This window comes from Populus euphratica, unplaced genomic scaffold (genome assembly GCF_000495115.2).
Source record: "Populus euphratica unplaced genomic scaffold, PopEup_1.0 scaffold58.1, whole genome shotgun sequence".
Lineage (NCBI taxonomy): Eukaryota > Viridiplantae > Streptophyta > Magnoliopsida > Malpighiales > Salicaceae > Populus > Populus euphratica.
This window is the reverse complement of record NW_011499864.1, coordinates 612293-624354: the sequence shown is the minus strand read 5'-3', so window position 1 is coordinate 624354 and position 12062 is coordinate 612293. Positions and strand designations below refer to the sequence as shown.

General features: G+C 32.9%; 2 protein-coding genes and 1 pseudogene across 2 annotated transcripts; 2 read left to right on the top strand and 1 right to left on the bottom strand.

The window, feature by feature from the left end:
• Positions 1–856: 856 nt before the first annotated feature.
• PSAE-1 (Photosystem I reaction centre subunit IV / PsaE protein) lies at positions 857–2093 on the top strand. Its single transcript, XM_011026222.1, has 3 exons — positions 857–1236; positions 1691–1756; positions 1836–2093. The coding sequence occupies exons 1-3, from the start codon at positions 985–987 to the stop codon at positions 1938–1940; spliced, it is 423 nt and encodes a 140-aa protein (XP_011024524.1). The 5' UTR covers positions 857–984; the 3' UTR covers positions 1941–2093.
• A 3595-nt stretch (positions 2094–5688) lies between these two features.
• LOC105125668 (probable glutathione S-transferase) lies at positions 5689–6885 on the top strand (annotated as a pseudogene).
• A 251-nt stretch (positions 6886–7136) lies between these two features.
• LOC105125667 (monothiol glutaredoxin-S10) lies at positions 7137–9992 on the bottom strand. The gene is made up of 5 exons (XM_011026221.1): positions 9518–9992; positions 9346–9419; positions 8997–9071; positions 7883–7909; positions 7137–7473 (listed from the first exon to the last, which is right to left on the bottom strand). Exons 1-5 carry the CDS (start codon positions 9820–9822, stop codon positions 7397–7399), a joined length of 558 nt encoding a protein of 185 aa, XP_011024523.1. The 5' UTR covers positions 9823–9992; the 3' UTR covers positions 7137–7396.
• Between the last annotated feature and the right edge of the window lie 2070 nt (positions 9993–12062).

The following is a 12062-nucleotide window of genomic DNA, read 5'->3' as shown; positions in this document are numbered from 1 at the left end:
TGATGGTAAGGTGAATCCACCATCCCCTCGTTAGTTTTGGTGTTTTGGACACTCCCTAGTTATTTAGTGTTTAATAATAATAAAAAAAAAAACAGTAATAGAATTGGAGACCCATCAATAAATGAGTTCCAAAATGTTGTGAATGTGATAACTTCCCAATCTTTTTTTCTTTCTTCTTACACCCTTGAACTCTTAAAAAACTAAAATAACCTTCAATCAATGTCGTTTCATGTACACAAAGTCATGAATAGCAGAGAACTTCTTAAATAAATTATAACTAATTTAACAAAATAATAAAATACAATTTAATATCACATTATTATATTTAAATACACTAATAATCATAATAATGTAATTTAAAAATATAAAATTAATATATATATTTTTAATTATTTTATTATCGACTTCATTTTTAAAAGGAGTTTCAAAAATAAAACTCTGAATTTTTTTATTCAATAATAATTTCAAGTAAACATATATTTTAATCTGGCCAACCATAATTAAGAATATTTTTTTAAAATTATAATTGTAAAAACTATTATAATATCAAATACAATATAAATCTGATAAATTTTTATCTGCATTCCTATCAAACCGGATAAGAATCGAATGAAACCGAGTATGGAATGACCTAAATCTCATTATGCAAATGCCATTTTTTGCCTTCAAGAAAGATGGAATAGAAAAGGGGCCCGAGTGGATAGGCTACTCAAGGGAGCCCATCGTCCGAGTTACAGAAGGGAAGACATGTAATCACATTATCCAAAGGAAAGAGATATGGTGCGTAAGTGGCAGCAGCCTAGTGGAGGAAAAGATTGGAATTAATTTCCAAGATGAGATAATTCTGTCCAAAAAAACCCAAGAAAATCACTTCATTAATTCCAAGCCTCTCCATCTCCACTTCCTTGTCTTCTGCTCAACCAGAGTATTTGGTTGCCACACTCCATCTATCATCAGGAAAAGAGAGACAGACACACAGACAACATGGCTAGCTGCAACATGGCATCAGCTGCTTCAGGATTTGGGTTGACACCAACTGTTGCAACCAATACAAACTCAACTTCTAAGCCGACCATGTTGTTTCTCTCTTCAAAGAACAACAACAAGAACTATTCGAGGCTTGTCGTAAGGTCAGCTGAAGAGGGCGCATCACCACCTGCTGCCACCACAGAACCAGCTGTAGCTGAAGCTCCAAAACCTAAGCCACCACCTATTGGACCCAAGAGAGGAACCAAGGTCAGTTATCAAACGTTTCCAGTTCCTATACTTCTGATAGCTAAAATATGGGTCGAGGTATCCCGGAACCAGGACTCTTTCTATTCTTCCATGTTATATCTCAATTGCTGCTGCTAAAATCGAATTCAGAAAGCCACAAAACACTAGTGTCAGTTGAACTACAAGCACCTGTTTTTCTCTTATTCGCTTGAAAAATACCAAATTTACAGTGTTAGTAGCATCATAAAGAAGTCTCACTGACAAAGTACATCAAATTGTGAATTGCTAGAATGAGTTCAGTCTCAAGGGCTACCTCCACTGAAAACAACCATGCTTTTGGTCTTGATCATCTAAGATGTTAAATGGGGGTTTTGAATTCCCTTCTCATTGCTTAGATTCGGACTTGGCTGTGACAAGCAAACAGTTAGTTGTAAGTAAAAATAGTGGTAACATTTCTGATCCAGTCACACTACAGGTGAAGATACTGAGGAAGGAATCCTACTGGTTCAATGGCGTTGGATCCGTAGTAGCTGTTGATCAGGTAATACCATCTCTCTCCTCCCTAACCTTTTTTTATCTATTTTTTTCATGGTTATTTACTATGGATTTGGATCGGACAGGACCCCAGGAGCCGCTACCCGGTAGTGGTTCGATTCAACAAGGTTAATTATGCAAATGTATCTACAAACAACTACGCCTTGGATGAAATCGAAGAAGTAAAATGAGAGTGATGTTTGTGCATTGTAGTTTTGGTTTTCTTACTACTTATCCCACTCTCTACCTTAAAGCTTTGTATGTTTCATGAATGTGTATCATACTCCACCACTGTGATTCTCTATTCTTCCTTGTTATATCTCAATTGCTGCTGCTAAAATCAAGTTCAGAAAGCCACACAACGTAAGTCCTTATGTTGCACCAACTGGCTGCAATTTGTACTGATTTTCTGACCACAATGGAGTCACAATCTCTATCCTGCTTTTCCGAAAGAGAGTAGGGTTGATAATTCTACAAATCTGGTTAAATTGTATGGTAGAGGTGATAAAATGTGGAAATTTGAGTCAGTAAGGAGCTTCATAACACAATCTGTGATGTTTCTTGAAGAAAACAAGGCCTCTTAATAATTCAGAAATCATCATAGGAAGAAACTCGATGAATAATATGTGCTGAAATCGGATAAGCTTGTAGACTCGTAGTGCTTTTAGATTCTTCGTTTCCCTCTGTTATGTCCGTACAAAGTACATATGAGCAGCGATGAAAACCAGAATCCCGAAATGCAAAAAACCCTTAAGCTTATGCAGGCATCGATGCCATCACTTCCAATTTATTGTTCGAGGCCATAAGCTTCGTACATATTGTTGGGCAGCGAGTCAATCTGGAAATGCATGCTCCACTATGTGAAATGAAAATCCTGACAGATGTACTGTCCAGCCCTGTGGAAAAAGAATGAAATTGTGGAATCCATAGAACAAATTAGTAATGGTGGTGAGTCGTGACAAGTCCAGAATTTTCAGAAGAAAGATCAGCGAGGTCAGCTGCAGCAGTTTGGTTTAAGTAAAAGAAAAGGAAAAAAAGGTTAGACCTAAATTCTGCTTGGATTTAAGAGGTGAGGAGAACAAGATGTCAAGGATTCAACAGAAAATTGCTTCTGGGCAAGGACATGTGATAAAAGTAGATGTTGCAGTAGAAAAATGTATGATCACCAGCAATAACTGCTCTCCTGCTCTAGTTCATTATTTTTTGCAGGGGTAATCAAATATTTTGTTATGTAAGTATTGCTGTGAGCATGGAGATAATGTATTCCACAGTAAATGATGATCAGCTAACCCAGGGTTTCTGGAAAAATAGAACTATTTAAAGAACTTTTACAACCATGCCATCAAGAAGACCTGACCGCATTCCTTTTGCTGGTGGCAGTTGGGCGACGAAAGCATTCCAAGAAGTATAACCAGCACCACTTCTATGGACACGGCCATCCATACGTAGAGACGAATACCTGCAGGACGGAACTTACTCAGAAAATGAAGATTTATAGTGCAAGCACCATCCTAACTTCTATATACAAATAAAGGGAAAACAGAATGTTAAGGATCACACAAATAGAAAGAACATCACAGCAAATAGAAAGAAAACAGTCGCACGAGATAAAGATTTTACGTGTTTCATCTATGTCAATATCCACAAGCGAAGAAGAGAAAATTTCACTATAATCAGAACAATACAAGTTTGGAGAACTTTCAACAAGTGCACTTGATTGTCTCTGCATACAACAGATTGTCCTTTTGTTTTGCCACAAACACGCACACATACTCATATATATAGCACATTACAGAAGAACTGATTTCTTAAAGCATGCTTCACATTCTCATAACCATCTGACATAGTGCAATGTAAAGATATTCATGCCGTGAGAAGAAACTGATTTGCAAGAGTTAATCCTTGCATTATCTTGCACTAGAAAAAGTTGAGGGAATGGAAGAATGTATACATGGGAGATTCAGGGAAGATGCCAGCCAGCTTCTTCTGTTCATCTAACTAGCTGCAATTTGATATGCATGGAATCACAACGAGAGAGAACAAAACTTGAAAACAACAAAGAAACATTTTTCTGGCATGATTTCTTACTGAGACCATAGAGCAAAAAATTTGATTTCAAGGTATTATGGGCTTTGACACTAAAAGGTGTAAAATATGAGTACATTCAAGAGGAGTGCTTGTGCATTGCGAGAAACCCATCTCGGAATCACCTGTTATTCTTCAGTGCACTGAGGAGATATGGCCGCACAATCCTTTGGTCCCACAAGACGCTATTTAATTATGCGAGAGGTTTTACATTGTTAAATAAATATTGTTAAATAAATATAGAGTTGTATAGTAATTTATTATTTATTTATTTTTTAAAAGTTGAGGTGTTCTAAATCATATGTTGTTTAATTTTTTAGTTTCTAATAGTAATATATATGAATTATAAGTGAAAAATCTTTTAAGTTTCTATTTAAAAAAGTGAGATTGCTATATTTAGAATACTAACTTTTTATTCTATAATTTGTATAGTTTTTATGTTTAATAGACAACAACTGAAAAATAAAAGACATAAATTACTATTTATAAAAAAATTTAAAAACCTCTATAAATTAGTAAAATATCAATTTGTTTCTTAAATAATATTCATATATTAATTCATGATAATTTTAGAAATTAATTAACTCAATTAAGTCCTTACTAGATTTTTCTAGGTCTAGATGTATTAATTATATTCTAGTCCTTAATTTCTAAAATATATTTTAATCAAATCATATTTAATTAAATCATCCTACTTTAATTTCTGACTAATAATTCTTAATGTATGTGACCCATTAGGTTCTTAAAATGGTAGTCCAAATATAAATTATAATTAAATAAATTAAATAAATTAAACAATTTAATTTGTTATTAATTCAATAATTTTTTAATTTATATCTGAAGTTCAGATGTATCGTGTAGTAACATGTTATGATCTCCAAATATTAGAAAATTCATAGGTGATTTGACTTAATTTTTAAGTGGTTGGTTTCTCAGTGCAGTTAATATCTTTTTATTAATAGATTTAACACGCTATATTAAATCATGTTTATTCTCTATGTAATAGTTATTGATTGTTTAAATAATATTTAAAACTCTTTTCAACTTTCATTCCATCTTGACCAATGATTTATCAGTCAATATTATTTTAAAATAGACAGAACATTTTTCTTAATTTACAGAAGATGATGAATCCTCTCTTGATCATTCAAATACTTCCATATAATTCATGTTATACCCAATATTTGCCCATTCATTATATCGATTAATATAACATATAACAAGATCAAGACATAATATTTTCTATATAAGATAACTTAACAATCTGAAATCTAAGAATCACTTACACAACTGTCACGTGAGCCTTTACATAGATATAAATGTTCTTTTCATATGGAATTCTTATGTGGGTCGGTTTAGTATACTTGTTTTATGATAAGCACCTACATATTAATTTTAGATATCACTTATACCTTAACTTACGAGAATAATTACTTCCTATAATAAAAAATGAACATAATATGTATTAGTTTCTACGAATTTAATAAATATCTGGTATTTAAGAGAATATTGACTAAGAACATTTTAGAAACAATGCTTTGATATAATAAAAGTTTTGTAATTATAACAATTTTATAATTTCTTTGTAAAATATTTTTGTTCTATAAACTTTATTTTTACTCTAGATTTATAAATCAAATATTAGATTTGTTACTCTAATATTATATAAATATTAAAAATAAATTAAATTTTTATTAATAATAAATATATATTTTTATTAATATAATAATATCACATATAACTAATCAATTAGTTTACTACGTGGTGGCAATGAAATGATGGATTGCATGGTGGCTTTAAGCCATTGAAGAAACCGTTTATCTTCTCTTGATTAACGAATTATAAGAAAAGAATTGATGGAGGGCCAAAAGTCAAGAGTTTTCTATATTTTAAGATTATCAAGTCAAAAGCAAACATTTCTGAACACTTACAGGTTAAATTTTATAATCTGGTCAAGCAAAATGGAGTTGTTATTAGTCAAAGCAGCCTGCAGGGGGGAAATTTAAATAAATCTTTGAATCAAGAAACGTAATTCCCAAGCAATATCATCCTACCTGACCACTGTAAACTGAGGTGGGGAAGGCAGCATCCTAGCAAAATATGGAAGAAGTGAAGCTACTAGGAGCTTGGCCTAGTATATTCAGTTACAGAGTTCTTTGGGCTCTGTAACTCAAGGGAGTCAGTTATGAATTTGTAGAAGAGAATCTCTCCATCAAAAGTGAGTTGCTTCTACAGTATAACCCAGTTCACAAAAAGATCCCGGTGTTAATCCATGGTGGAGAGCCAATAGCAGAGTCCACTATCATTCTTGAGTACATAGAAGAGACATGGCCACAGAATCCCTTGCTCTCAGAAGATCCTTATGAGAGAGCTATGGCTAGGTTCTGAACCATGTTTGGAAAGGACAAGGTATATACCTCCCTTACTGATCTGAAGTCTCTTTTTCTTTACTTGTCTGTAATTCTGTACATGTTTGTGCGCTATGGAGCCCAACGTCTTTTGCCTTCTTTCAAACTGTTGGAGAGGAACAAGAGAAGGCAACAAAAGAATTCAAAGAACTGCTAGGAATCATAGAAGAGCTTGGCCTTGGTGACAAGAAATTTTTTGGGGGTGACAAAGTTTGAATGACTGACACAGCCTTTGGATGGATAGCTGGCTGGCGTCAACCCATGGAGGAAGCAGTTGGTGTCAAGCTGCTGGAACCTGGTAGCTTCCCTCGTTTACATCTATGGAGTCAGAATTTCAAGGAAGTTGCCATCATCGAAGAGAACCTTCCTGATTATGATGAAATGTTATTTCAAAAGTCTAAGGCAGATGTTTATGGCACTAGCAAAATCATAGACAATTATTTGTATTTTTCCACCTAGATGGATGCTTCTAGTAATGAAGATTGAAAACTTCCATCGCAGGAAACATCATATATTAAATTTATGTATGATTATAGTAAAGAGTTTATTTAACTTCAATTATAAGCCCTTATGCCTTGTGTGGAGCCCACTTCGTTTCAGCCAGTTTGAGGTGAGATCAGAATGAGATGTTACCACTGCAAGAGCAAGAGCCCTAAACATGATTGCAACTACCACTTCGAAACCAGAGAGCTTCTCCTTGAGATGCAAAGTCCTGAGTTGATGGAGGCTAATGCACTCCAATGCCACGTTTCAGTATCACACATCCACAGCCAGCGGAAAACCGTTCTTACATCCATAGCCTCTCGGCGGGTGCTGGTGGCCTCACTGGGCTAAACGCAAGAGCAATCCACTTAGCATTGAAACATTGCCACGAGTTTTGACGTGGATGACTATTAAACAAGGCTCACAGTGCATTTATGTAACGACTTTTGTGAATTCAATATACAATTCAACGAAAGAGATCCATATAAATAACTTGAAATTAAATCTATGTCAATGAAGTAAACAAAAAAAGGCCATGAAGAAGCAGAAATGTGGTGTGGGGTATCTTCAGAAACAATCTAGGGTTGAGCTTGGGAATTGAATTCTTCATGGACAAATGACAAGGTTCTTCAAAGACAAATGACAAGGTTCTTCATGGACAAATGGCAAGGCTAACCCTGTGACTTTTTAGCATTAGCTTCTGACAACAGCGGTTCAAGTTCACCTTTCCGGTATAGTTTCACAGTATCTGCGTGAGGACATAAACCAGACATCAGAGTCGAAACTTGGCCTGCCTTTCACATAGCATCATGACCACCAAGCGAACCTCAAAGAAAATATCAATGCCTACTTAAAGGAACTGAAAGTTCATTCAAATACCCAAATCTATTACACATCCACAATTAAGGCGAATGGTGTAGAAAATACGCAGTTGATTCATTAACAGAACATCAAATATATTTAATCAAAATCTTGGGAAGCTTGTGGACAGATGATATTCAGAGAAACACAGCTGATTTAGAGATTTTTAAGAATCTGTGGAGAAAAGATGGTTTGTTGACACTCGGGAACTATCTTATGAATCATTGGTATCCTTAACATGCAATCATAGTAAATTAATTGAACAAGATAATTCTTAAAACAACTACAAATAATACCTGTGCAGCCACCAATATGATTGCCCCCTGATCATGTAGAAAAACAGAAATGTGAGCATCTGATGGCAGTGAAAATCGAATAAAAGGATAGAAACAATAGGGCCTAAAAAAAAAAGGAATGGATAAACTTTTCATAGTTAGACAGGGAAAAAAACAGAAAGAGGAAGGAGTATTCCCTTGTTTCTTTTGACAACATAGAGGAAAATTTCTCAGGAGAAAGGTGTAGATCATCTAACTCTATATGCAAATAGAACCTTAACTTAGAATGTATAATTTGACATAATAATGCAACTACAATATACTATTTCTTAAAACTATAAACAAAAGGAAACACATAACATTCTGGTTCATTTTCACTTTCTACTGAAAAAAAGGGATTCATTTTCCAGTCATGTTTTTGGGACAGGTGATTCAGAATTCACATTGACTTATAAATTTGTTCACTTTGCACCGCTGCTAAGGTTTATACCAGCTAAACAAAATCTCCTACCATTTTGTTTCCCACAACACCTCAACTACCCTAAAGGAACAGTGAACTGTTTGCACATAAATCCAAATTTTCAGGTTTAAATATTCAAATTAGTCCATAATTAAGTAGATATCACCACAAACACTCAGATATTTGTTTGATGTTGGAGGCAGTAGCCTCCATTGAAGTACAATAACAAGAACATGCTAGAACATAAGGAATTGTCATTGAAAAGAGCAGCAAGGTATGAATGAAGCCTTGCTATTACCAATCTGATTGAAACAACACAGATCCAAATCTCACAAGAAACATTTCTATGTCGGCCAATTATAATATGTTATAATAAGTTACGCATCAGCATGAACAAAGAACTTATTGCAGTGGAAATAAATTACAACACACTTCCACACACACCAAACAAAATCATCTTGCTCTCATCAATTTCATTAACCACATCAGAAAGAATTGCTACACCTTTTTCACATGTCAACATAAACTTTCACTCCATTAATCCTAACAAAGAAGAACAAAGACAGACACCATGCCAGTTTCCTGAAATCTGCATAATCACTGAAAGCTACAAACAAACGAAATAGTCTTCCTCCTACTACTCAGTTAAAGAATAAAGAGTAAAGCACCACTAACCAATAAACACATTTGGAACAGTGTGTTGGCCTGTGAGCCTCTCTAATACTTTCTGTATCTGGGGTCCTTGAGCGCCTGTACAAAATTAAAAAATTACACAAAAAAAACAATTTTCACCAGTTCAAAACCTAATAACCTTATATCAAATTTCCCAGAAAAAGATCCAATGCATAAATGGAAAAAAAAATGTTAACTTTGTACTGTTAAAATTTGTAACAACTCAAATTTATTGGAAGAATCTAAAAATAGCCTAAATCACGAGTTATCCTATCCAAGAACCAGCAGCACCTAATAAACAAGAAATCAAAGAAAAAAAATATCAAGTAAAAGAGAAATGAACCAAACATACCTAATGCGTCCAATTCAACGACTAATGGATCCACATTTAGCCTCTTGAACAAAGACTTCACCTCAGAAGAATACCTTCAATTATACCCATATGAAGAAAACATTAAAAACTCAAGCTTTCAAAAAAAAATTGAAAATAAAAATAAAAATTTAGTAAGACATGTAGAACTCACGAACACCAAGTTTTGGAGTAAACTACAACTGGGTTCTCAGCCACAGTCTTCTTGACGGCGTCTTCGAGCCTGGATCCAAAGGAAGAAGAAGGTGAGGAGGAGTCCGTAGCTCGAGCCGACATGGGTCTGTATCTTTTTGGCCCATTGATGCTAAGGATCCTGCTGAAGGTACTAGTTGTCTTGAGGCTGCTGCTGCTATTGTTGCTTAATTGAGTTGAGCAAATGGGGACGCCACGAAGGGAAGAGAGAGTGCGAAAAGATTTGAGAGGAAGAGCAGGTGTGAGATTTGTGAGTGTGTCTGCCATTGTTTTTTTCTTGCAAGATGGATGGCTTAGCGTGAGCTTTTTCTTATGGATCAATACGTTAGCTGATGTTTGCTTTGCTTGGATTGCATTTCTCCTCTGGGTCCTTTCTCTTCATGTGTTTGTATTTATTCTCTGCTTTCTAGGATCTAAACCTAAGACGGAAAATGAACTCCCAAGATCTAACTCTTTATATAGTGTCTTAAAGTATAGTTTTAAAACCTTAACTTGGGAGTGGATTTGACACAACGATTGGGCGAGTTAATTTTATTTCTGGTTAAAAAATTAAAATGATATTATTTTAATTAATTATTTAAAAAAAATCAATAAATTTTTATTAATTTTTACTATTTATCGAGTTATTACTAACTCGAGCTCTGAACAAATTTAATCAAATTAAGTTATATTTTTATTTTTTAAATCAAACTAGTTCAAATTCTAGACTATCTTGTAGACTAGTGCAAGTTTAAAACTATATTTTTTATTTAAGAAAAATATATAAATTGAGTGAGAGTATAAGCTTAAAAGGACTCGGGAAGAATTTAATTGCTTGTAATTTTACAAATGTTTTGTGAAGTATTAATCATTTGGGTGAAATTTATTTTAGAATTATTATTTTTATTATTATATTAAATAAATAATAGGTTGAGATTGGCACACCTTATATTTTTTTTTATTTTGATTTTAATTTATTAACTATGATATACCTAGATTAGAACTTTTTTACAACTATCATTATTGAAAATCCAACTTTTTAACTAATAAATTAACCCAAAAGACTACTAAAATAATTCTTTTAATCTCTCATACAACATTTTGATATAAAAATATTGAAAACTGATAAATAGCAACGAAAACATCTTAGTAATTACTAATAGAATTACCGATATAATAAAAAATTTATAAAAAAACTTCATCGACAATTCTGTCTGAAATCTAACATGTCATGATTTATTAATGAAATTGCCAACAAAATATTTATGTTGACAAATATGAATAAGTTATAACCAACAACTCCCATTCTTATTCTTTTTTCTCCTGCCAAAAAAAATACTAATAGCCCCTTTTATTTCTCACAAATCTAACAACTTCATATCGTCATCGTTGATCTACATCTATATAACTAGTGTCATCATCCATTGTTGATTTTTTTATGAAGTTTCAATACATAAAGTAACCAAACTCGTCTATTTTTTTTGTAACTCATTTATGTTTCATGTTAATTGCTTGAAATTTCTTATAACATTTGTAGTTTTCTTGTATATTTAAGTGTTTGATAATTTTTTTTAGAAAAAATTATCATACTAATGTATAATTTATATGCTAGGATTTGTTTAGGATATGAAAAAATAAATAAATTTTGTTATCATTTGATGAAATGAAATTTGATTTTGTAATTTAAAAATGTTATAAGTGAAGAAATGATAGGTTATTTTGATGGATACCAATCATATTTTGTTAATTTTTATTGTGAAACTGGCAATTAGGAAAAAATAATTTTTTATAGAATTGATAAAATTAATATTATTTTATATAGGTTTCATAAGTAATAAATGATCGTTCTTGAATATATCGAGATTCACTTAAAAAAGATTGTGTACGCAAGACCATTTTCAAAGGATTGAGGGTTTTATTAATTTATATTTTATAAACCAAAGAATATCAGTGCAAGTGAAATTAAATATCTATGTATGAAGTGTAGAATAAAAAGTCTCATTATAAAGATGTTGTAATGATGCATTTATTTAAAAAAGGATTCATTGAGAAGCACTCATTTTGATATGCACACAGAGAACCTTATGTTCCTCACGAAACCATGTTATAAAGGATGATTGACTCAAAATTATAGTTCTAGCAACATACATGAGTTTGCAGATGATAATAGTAATCCTTATAAAAGTATGGTGATGGATGCAATGAGAATGAATCATGGTTATTTAAATGAATGTTCACGTAACATCCTTTTAGATGGAGAACTAAATGTAGATATAGCTAGGTTTGTTAAACTTTTAAAAGACTTTGAGGAACCATTATAATATTGGGTGCACAACTTACAATAAAGTATCGGTCATTGCATGATCATTTACCATCAAGTCAGATTATAGGTTAAGTAAGGTTGATGACACGACTAAAAGATTGTTGTCTTCTCCCAAGTGCAGGAGTGTCGAAGTAATAAATAACCCGGCAAGACCGGGGTCGAACCACAAGGAGGTTAATTGTACAAATTATAAACAACAATAATA

Coding starts and splice junctions, on each gene's coding strand:
- PSAE-1 (XM_011026222.1), top strand. CDS start 985: ATGGCTAGCTGCAACATGGCATCAGCTGCTTCAGGATTTGGGTTGACA. Junction 1,237..1,690: donor GACCCAAGAGAGGAACCAAG/GTCAGTTATCAA, acceptor GTCACACTACAG/GTGAAGATACTGAGGAAGGA. Junction 1,757..1,835: donor CCGTAGTAGCTGTTGATCAG/GTAATACCATCT, acceptor TGGATCGGACAG/GACCCCAGGAGCCGCTACCC.
- LOC105125667 (XM_011026221.1), bottom strand. CDS start 9,822: ATGGCAGACACACTCACAAATCTCACACCTGCTCTTCCTCTCAAATCT. Junction 9,072..9,345: donor CGTTGAATTGGACGCATTAG/GTATGTTTGGTT, acceptor AATTTTGTACAG/GCGCTCAAGGACCCCAGATA. Junction 7,474..7,882: donor TCATATTGGTGGCTGCACAG/GTATTATTTGTA, acceptor GTCCTCACGCAG/ATACTGTGAAACTATACCGG.